This window comes from Lonchura striata, chromosome 27 (genome assembly GCF_046129695.1).
Source record: "Lonchura striata isolate bLonStr1 chromosome 27, bLonStr1.mat, whole genome shotgun sequence".
NCBI classification, from domain to species: domain Eukaryota; kingdom Metazoa; phylum Chordata; class Aves; order Passeriformes; family Estrildidae; genus Lonchura; species Lonchura striata.
Window position 1 is genome coordinate 6,056,664 of NC_134629.1, and position 8,764 is coordinate 6,065,427.

Sequence of the window (8,764 nt, forward strand, 5' to 3'; positions counted from 1 at the left end):
AGCGGGGGGGGTCTTTCCCTCTCCCTTGGGCTCCAGAGGATGTGGCTTCCCCGTGTCCCCCTCCTCATTTGTGGCCCTCCATCAGGACGCCTTGAAGGGGGGACACAGGGACACCCCCTCCTTGTCCCCCCCCTCAGGAGGTCCCAGCCGTGTGCCAAGGTGTGAGGTGGGGATGGGGGCAGGGCGAGGGGCAAGACCCGCTCCCCCAGCTCTGGTGGGGGGCTGGAGGGGCTGGGTGGGGACCCCTCCTTCCCACACGTGGCCCCCACGGCTGGAGGGGCCGGGTGGAGCCCCCCCTGCTCACCCTTGGCCCCCACGGCTGGGGCTGCACTTGGGGGGGAAGGTTATTTATCTATTTATACCTTATATTGTATATACTAGACGGGGCTGGGGTGGGGGGCTCTTTGTGCTCTGCTGGGCTGAGATTTGGGGTGCAGGGGCAAAAATGTTTGTGGGGGGGTTTTTTTTAAAACCCAGTCTCCGAGGTGGGGGTGGGGAGGGGGGGGGTCTCTCTGGAACCTCCTGCCAGGCAGGGGCGGCCTCGGAGAGCGAAGCAGCGAGTGGGCATTAACACCCCCGGCCCCCCACCCACCCCGTGCCGGCTGCGGCCCCCCCGGGGTCCCCTCCCGCCCCTCCCCACTCCGGGGGAGGACCCCGGGGGGCGCCGGGATCTCCTAACGCACAAACACGGCGCGGGGAAGGGAGGAAGGGCGAGAGGGACCCTCCTGCTCCTGGAAGTTTGGGGAGGGGGTCTGGCGGGGGTGGTGCCCCCTCCCCGCCCCGGCGCAGTGGGGGCCGGGGCCGATCTTGAAAAGCTGCTTCCGCAAACTCGTCAAAGCTGCAAAAAATAAAAAAAAAAACACAAAAAAAAAACCCGAAACAAAATAAACAAAAAAAAAAGGTTTAAGGTAAAAAATCTTTAAAAAAAAGAAAATTAAAAAAGAAAAAAAAATGGAGCAAAAGCGCGAGTGGGGGGGATGAGAAAGTTTTAACAGAAAATATACGAGAAATTTAACTTTCAGAGCTGTACATAGGCCGGGGCGTGTAGAAATCCCGTTTTTACCAATACCGGAACCACTGGATGTTATTTTAAATAAAGCGCGTGAGAAGCCGAGGCCGCCTGATCCCTCCTTGGGGAGCTCGGGGTGGGGGTCTGGGGGGCACAGCGGTGACAAGGGCTTGGTCGAGGACAGCTCGCTGCTGCTCTGCTCCTTCCTGTCCCCACAAGGTCTCTGACCCACCCTCGCCGTGTCCCCCTCCCCCCAAAACCAGTGACCCTCCCCTGGGCTACCCCGAGCTGGCAACTGGCAACTCGGGGTTTTCTTTCCGGATATCCTGGAGTTAGGGGTGCCCCGGAGTTAGGGGTGTCCCAGAACCCGGAGCTGGGTGCCAAAGGATTTGGGATGCCCCATGAGTGGGGATATCCTGGAGTTAGGGGTGTCCCAGAGCCCCAAGCTGGGTGTCCCAGGATTTGGGGTGCTCCATGACTGGGGATATCCTGGAGTTAGGGGTGTCCTGGAGCCCCAAGCTGGGTGTCCCAGGATTTGGGGTGCTCCATGACTGGGGATATCTTGGAGTTAGGGGTGTCCCGGAGCTCTGAGCTGGGTGTGGCGAGATTTGGGATGCCCCATGAGTGGGGATATCTCTGAGTCAGGGGTGTCCCCGATTTAGGGGTGTTCCTGGAGCCCCAAGCTGGGTGTCAAAGGATTTGGGGTGCTCTATGAGTGGGGATATCCCGGAGTTAGGGGTGTCCCGGACCCCCGAGCTGGGTGTCCCGGAATTGGGAGTGAAACGGGACTCGGGGTACTGGAGGCTTTGCGGGGTCCCGGGGACCCCCACGTTTGTCACAACCCCCGCTCCTTTCCCGGGGGCTCCGTGTCCGTGTCCCCCTGCCCCGGGCCATCCCCAGGTGTGTCCCGCCGTGTCCCCAAACCCCCAAACACGTGTGAGACCCCCCAGCCCCAAAAAAACCTTCCCCGTGACCCGGCGGGAGGGGAAGGGCTCCGGGCGGCCGGGAGTCAGCGAGCGGTGCCAGCAGGGCCGGGAACGGAACCGGGACCGGAGCCGGAGTGGTTCCGAGAACCGGGCGGAGGTGGGACTGGGAACAGGGCCGAAGCGGGACCGGGAACCGGGCGGAAACTGGGGCAGGAACCGGGCGGAAGCGGGGCATGAACGGGGACAGGAACCGGGCGGAAGAGGGGCACGATCCGGGACAGGAACGCGGGCAGGAACCGGGCGGAAGCGGGGCACGATCCGGGACAGGAACCGGGCGGAAGCGGGACAGGAACGCGGGCAGGAACCGGGCGGAAGCGGGGCACGATCCGGGACAGGAACCGGGCGGAAGCGGGAGCAGGAACCGGGACAGGAACCGGGCGAACGCGGGAGCAGGAACCGGGACAGGAACCGGCGCAGCGGCGCCTCGGGACGGAGCGGGACCCATGGAGGTTGTGGGAGGGACGGCGGGCCCGGGGGGGACACGGGGGATCGCGGCCGGGACCGCGGCCACGTCTGACCCGGCCCCGTCTGTCCGCAGGATCCCGGCCCCGAGCCTGACCCCGGCCCCGGCCCCGGCCCGGCCGCCGAGAGCCCGGCGGAGCGGAGCGCCCCGGGGCTGGAAGGTGATTCCGAGGGAGCCCGGGGGGTCCCGGCATGCGGGAGGAGACCCGGGGGTCGTTTGGGTGTCCCAAGGGCTGCAGCTGCTGGGGGGTTCTGTCCTGGAGTGGGGGGCATCCGGAGCTGGGTGTGGCAAGATTTGGGATGCGCCATGAGTGGGGATATCCTGGAGTTAGGGGTGTCCCCGAGTTAGGGGTGTCCCGGAGCCCTGGGCTGGGTGCCAAAGGATTTGGGGTGCTCCATGAGTGGGGATATCCCGGAGTTAGGGGTGTCCCGGAGCCCCAAGCTGGGTGTGGCAGGATTTGGGATGCCCCATGAGTGGGGATATCCCGGAGTTAGGGGTGTCCCCGAGTTAGGGGTGTCCCGGAGCCCTGAGCTGGGTGCCAAAGGATTTGGGGTGCTCCATGAGTGGGGATATCCTGGAGTTAGGGGTGTCCCAGAGTTAGGGGTGTCCCGGAGCCCTGAGCTGGGTGCCAAAGGATTTGGGGTGCTCCATGAGTGGGGATATCCCGGAGTTACGGGTGTCCCAGAGTTAGGGGTGTCCGAGAGCCCCGAGCTGGATGTCCCGGAATTTGGAGTGAAACGGGACTTGGGGCATTTGAGGCTTTGCGGTGTCCCGGGATTTGGGGTATCCTGGGTATTGGTGCATCATGGGATTTGGGGAGTCTGGGACTGGGGGTGTCCCGGAATTGGGGATGTCCCGGGTTTTGGGGTGCTCCAGGTTTTGGGGTGCCCCCTGACGCTGCCACCCCAGGGGACACTCACCGCGGTGCCTACACCGCCTTCATGAAATCCCATCGCTGCTACGACCTGATCCCCACCAGCTCCAAACTGGTCGTCTTCGACACATCCCTGCAGGTGTGCCAGGGCCGGGGGGACACTTTTGGGGCCAGGGAGGCACTTTTGGGGCTCCCTGACCCCCGTGCCTGCAGGTGAAGAAGGCGTTCTTTGCGCTGGTCACCAACGGTGTCCGGGCAGCCCCGCTCTGGGACAGCAAAAAGCAAAGTTTTGTAGGTGAGTGAGGGGTCCGGGGGTCTCTGGGGGCTGAGGGGGGCTGGCAGGACTCTCCTCACCCTGCCTGCCCCCCAGGGATGCTGACCATCACCGACTTCATCAACATCCTGCACCGCTACTACAAATCCCCCATGGTGAGTGCTGGGGTCTACCGGGGGCTCAGGTCGGGCTCTGCCTGCCCCACCTGGCCCTGGGTGGGTGATCTGGGTTTCTCCTCCTCCTCACAGGTGCAGATCTATGAGCTGGAGGAACATAAAATAGAGACATGGAGAGGTGAGGGGGTTCACTGCTGGCTGCCTCCTGCCCTTCCCGGCATAGCCGGAGCCCCCCAGGGCTGTGCCCCACCCCCCCATCCCCTCACCCACCCCTCTCCCCACAGAGGTTTATCTGCAAGACTCCTTCAAGCCACTGGTCTGCATTTCCCCCAATGCCAGGTACCCCGGGGGGCAGGGAGAGGGGCACAGCTGGTGGTGGCACCCCGAGGAACACCCCAAATCCCCCCTCCCTTCCCCCCCCACAGCCTGTTTGACGCCGTCTCCTCCCTGATCCGGAACAAGATCCATCGCCTGCCTGTCATCGACCCCGACTCGGGGAACACGCTCTACATCCTCACCCACAAACGCATCCTCAAGTTCCTCAAGCTCTTTGTAAGTCTCTGCCCCTTGGTGATGGTGGGGGCCAGACCAGGACGTTCACCCTGCGCTGCACCAGGGGCCACCCTGAGCCTCTCAGCCCAGGCTGTGCCAGAGGTTGCCCCAGGACCCCCATCCTGGGCTGTGCCAGGTCCTTGAGCCTTGTGCTACCCTGGGACTCCCAGTCCGGGCTGTACAAAGTGCCAGGTCCCTGTGCCAGGGGCTGCCCTGAGACCCCCATCTCAGGCTGAGCCAAAAGCTGCCCCAGAACCTTTGGCTGCTTCAGGGCTCACTGAAACCCCCATCCTGGGTTGTGCAGGTCCTGCACACCGGCCACCACCAGCTCTGGGTGGGCACAGCTCTGGTACCACACACTGCAGTGCCAGAGGACCCCCAGGACCCTCCCCACCGCCCCTGCCTGGGGGTCCCACAACCCCCCCTGCTCTGCACCCCAGCTCTTTCTGCTTTCACCCCCAGGCCTGGGCTCAGCGCCGTCCCCTCGCTGTCCCCGCAGATCGCAGAGGTGCCCAAGCCTGAGTTCATGGCGCGGACGTTGGAGGAGCTGCGGATCGGCACCTACAGCAACATCGCCGTGGTTGGCACCAGCACCCCCATCTACGTGGCCCTGGGCATCTTCGTGCAGCACCGCGTCTCCGCGCTGCCCGTGGTCGATGACTCGGGTAAGGACGTCCCGTCCTCGCTTTGGCTGTCCCCAAGTGACCTCTTTGGGGGCCGTGTCCCCTCCACAGCGCCGGGGGCTTGGCTGAGCTCCTCCCCTCCCTCCCCAGGGCGCGTGGTGGACATCTACTCTAAATTCGACGTTATTGTGAGTACTGTTTGGGGAAAATCCCGGGCTGGGGGGGACGCTGTGGGGTGTTGGGGGTGTTCTAACCCCAGCTGTGTCCCCAATGCTTGTCCCTGCCCCAGAACCTGGCAGCTGAAAAGACCTACAACAACCTGGACGTGACGGTGACGCGGGCGCTGCAGCACCGCTCCCACTATTTCGAGGGCGTCCTCAAGTGTTACAAGCACGAGACGCTGGAAACCATCATCAACCGCCTAGTCGAGGCCGAGGTAACTGTCCCGGGGTGCTGGGGGGTCGTGGTGGGTGGAGGCCGGGGTCCCTGCACCCCCTCAGCCCCTCTCTGTGTTCCCCCTCCCCAGGTCCACCGGCTGGTGGTGGTGGATGAGAGTGATGTGGTTAAAGGGATCGTCTCCCTCTCGGACATCCTGCAAGCCCTGGTCCTCCCACAGGGCCCCTGAGGCAGTGAGGGAGGGGGGTTCAGTCCTCCCAAGCCCCCCCAACTCTCTTCTGTAACACTGTGCCCCCCCCGGGCTGCTGGGGACACCCAGGGAATGCCCCCGCTCACCAGCAGCATCCAGCAATAACCCCCAGCCCTGGGGCAGCCCCTGCTGCCCTTCCCTGGGTGGGGGGAGCCTGCAGACCCCCCCCCATGCCGTGCCCAGCACCCCAAAGCCGTGAGGGTGATTGGGGGCAGCCCTCGAACCCCGTGGGGTGCCAGGCCAGGGTCACCCATAGCCATGCCAGGGCTGTTCCCGTGTGGCCTCTCGTCCCTGTCACCCTGCACCCTCTCCCTGGGTTTGGTGAAACCCACTCAGCTCCACCCGGCCTGGGGACCCCCCCACGCCCCCGGGGGTTTCCCCCCAGGTTCCCCCGGCTGTGCCCACACCCGCCACTGCTTCGTGTGCGAGGAGAAACCACGAATAAACACAGACCTGGCACCACCCTGGCTCCGTGTGGGGCACGGGGAGCACTGCCCGGGGACGGGGTGTGTGGGAGGGGGTGTGACCACCCCGTGGGAAGGGGGAATCTGCTGAGCTCGCCCAGACCCTAAATCCCTGTTTGTTACGCCTGTGGCTTTTCTAAAAGGCCAGGACTGGGGATGGGACAGGGACAGGGACCTGGCAGGACATGGGGACTCTCTGGTGGGCACCAAGGTGAGCAGGGGGCAGTCAGGCAGGGGCTGGGGGAGGTTGAGGGGGGATCTGGATGTTCGGCTGCCGTGGGGGGCCGGCGGGGGTCGCAGGCAGCCGGGACACCGGAGTTTGCAGCCGGTGTCCGCAGGGGAGGTGCGAGGCCTGGCCGTGCTGAGCGAGGCACATTCCTGGCGGGAAGGGGACGGCCGGCCCGGGGACCCTGTCCGTGCCAGTCCCGGGCTCCGGCAGAGGCCGCGGAGCGAGGTGAGCGCCGGGCAGGTACCGGGGGCCCGGGGGACTCGCGGGGGGGGCCGTGCCGGTTGCCATGCCGCCGGCGGAGGGTTGCTAAGCTCCGCTCAGAGCCCGCGTGGGCTGCAGCGCTTGGTGCCAAACCCGCCATCGCCTGCTTGTCGCAGGGGGGGAAGGGATCCCGCGGGGGGAGTGGGGGGGGACACAAACACACACACGCGACACGGCACCCCTGGGACGGCCCGCGGGGTCCCCGCCGTGCGCCGCTCTCCCGGCCGCCCCGGGGGTCAGCGTGGCCCCGAGGTGGCACCGGGCGGGACACGGGGTCCCCGGGGGCACACGTGCGGCAGGTGGGTGCGTGTGGGCGGGCTCGTGGCTCCGCCGAGGCTCCGGTGAGCCCCCTGCGGCGGGGACCCCCCTCTCGGCCGGGGCGATGCTGGGGGGTCCGGAGCGGGGTGCGGGGCGCCTGCGGATCTGCGAGCGGACCAAGCTGGTGCTGGTGGAGATCGACACGGTGGCGTGTTGCAGCCCCGGTACCGGCATGGCTGCGGGGTGCTGGCCCGAGCCCCCCTGGACCTACCGCCGCATCGCCGGGGAGTACGCGTGAGTGGGGACCGCGGGGTGGGGGGGGTCTGTCCTGCTCCCCTCCCTCGCTCCCCTCGCTCCCCTCACTCCCCGTCTCTGTCTTGCAGGTACCTGGAGAAGCGCTTTGTGGCCGAGCTGGCCCCCCCCTGGCCCCCAGTGCCCTCCAACCCCCCTTGTCGCCTGCAGGACTTCACCGCCCGGCCCCGGGTACCCCCCACCCCCTGCCCCCCGCGACAGCTTGAGGGGCCGGGGGGCAGTGGACCCTGGCGGGGGCACCCCGTGCCCGCGCCTCAGCTCCCGGTGTCGGGGGACAAGCTGGGCCCCCCCACCTACGAGGTGCACATGCAGCGGGTGCAGGCAGCCCACGCCCGCCGCGGGGCACCCCCCCCTTACATCGCACCCCCCGCCTATGACGGTCCCCACCGCACCCTGCAGCTCCGCCCCCCGCGGGGACCCCGCAGCCCCCCGCCGGCTCCTCGGGCCCGGGGGGCTGTGCCGGGGGGCTGGAGCCACACACTGCCCCGGGCGGCCACCGAGGCCAAGCACCGGTGGCCCCGCGGGATGCAGCTGTCCCCAGGAGGGCCCGGCACGCCCCGGCACTGCCAGACGCTGCCACGGGCAGCAGCCGGCCGGGAGCGGGTGCCGGGGCGCGGGAGGGGACAGCGGGGGACGGGGGGACACGTCCTCATTGACGCCACCCGTGTGGTGGTCCGGGCCCAGTACGTGCCACCCCCGCAGCGACAGCAGGTCCGCTATGCCGGGGGCTCCCTGGGACCTGGCACCCCTCCTCGCAGCCCTTCCGTGCCCTCCGTGGTTGGCAGCCCTTCTGCCGTCCCCTCGCCGCCCCGGGAGCCCTCCGGCAGCCCCCGCAGCCCGTGGCAGAGCCCGGGGGGCTGCAGGGCTGCCCGCGGGCGGCCCCCGCCGCGGCGGCCGGCGCTGTACGCCCAGGCGCTGCGGGAAGCCGTGTCCCGCATCCGCCGGCACACGGCGCCCGACTCGGACTCGGATGCCGAGGGCAGCGTGGGGGGCTCCCGGCAGCGGCTCTGCCGAGACCCCCGCGCCTACAGCAGCAGCAGCAGCAGCCTGGAGAGCACCGGAGCCGGCCCGGGCCCCGCCAGCCCCACCCCGGCCTGAGCGATGGGGCTTGGCGGGGTGTGGTCCTCGGGGCGGGGCTTGGCGGGGTGTGGTCATCGGGGGCGGGGCTCAGGACCGCGGTTCCCACGGGCTGACCCCAATAAAAGCTCCGCCATCCCGGTGTGCTGCCTCTGCCCCTGTTTGGGGGGTCGGGGGGTGGGCATCACCCCCTCAGGCCTCTCTGTGACTCCCCCCCCAGCAAGGACACGGGTGCCTGGGCACGCCCCCACGACATTCCCGGTGTCCGGATCCCCTCCCCCGTTATGTTGCCGGGGTCAGTCGGAGGTCCCGGGTGTCCCGGCGGCCACCACGGTGCGTCACAACACCGGCAGGACGTGCCAGCTTTCCCCCCCCGCCCGTGCCCCCCGTAATGAGTAGGTGAGCGCAGCAGGGCTGGCCCTCGGCCACCGGCCCCACGTCACGGCCGGGGGGGGACCCCGTGTGACTCACCGGGGGGGATCTGTCCCCCCCAAACAGCCGCCACCTCTTAGTCACGCCGCGGGTGGGGTGGGGGGGGAGGATCCCCGCGGCCCCAGGAAACCGCACAAATATCGTGTCCAATTTGCACGTTATTTAAAACCGGCTCCTCCCCCGCCCCC

General features: G+C 67.7%; 1 protein-coding gene across 3 annotated transcripts; it reads left to right on the top strand.

The window, feature by feature from the left end:
* Positions 1-2,421: 2,421 nt before the first annotated feature.
* On the top strand, positions 2,422-6,005 carry PRKAG1 (protein kinase AMP-activated non-catalytic subunit gamma 1). 3 transcript variants are annotated; one of them, XM_021548294.3, is made up of 12 exons: positions 2,422-2,444; positions 2,534-2,618; positions 3,368-3,471; positions 3,546-3,627; positions 3,703-3,761; positions 3,855-3,900; positions 4,007-4,061; positions 4,148-4,274; positions 4,774-4,939; positions 5,048-5,085; positions 5,187-5,333; positions 5,424-6,005. In XM_021548294.3, the coding sequence occupies exons 1-12, from the start codon at positions 2,439-2,441 to the stop codon at positions 5,520-5,522; spliced, it is 1,014 nt and encodes a 337-aa protein (XP_021403969.2). In that variant the 5' UTR covers positions 2,422-2,438; the 3' UTR covers positions 5,523-6,005. The 3 variants fall into 3 exon arrangements, with proteins under 3 accessions (XP_021403969.2, XP_077644779.1, XP_077644780.1); XM_077788653.1 differs by having other exon boundaries at positions 4,185-4,274; positions 4,737-4,939; XM_077788654.1 differs by lacking the exons at positions 2,422-2,444; positions 3,368-3,471 and having other exon boundaries at positions 2,598-2,618.
* The last annotated feature ends 2,759 nt before the right edge of the window (positions 6,006-8,764 follow it).

Coding starts and splice junctions, on each gene's coding strand:
- PRKAG1 (XM_021548294.3), top strand. Junction 4,275..4,773: donor TCAAGTTCCTCAAGCTCTTT/GTAAGTCTCTGC, acceptor CTGTCCCCGCAG/ATCGCAGAGGTGCCCAAGCC. Junction 5,334..5,423: donor ACCGCCTAGTCGAGGCCGAG/GTAACTGTCCCG, acceptor CCCCCTCCCCAG/GTCCACCGGCTGGTGGTGGT.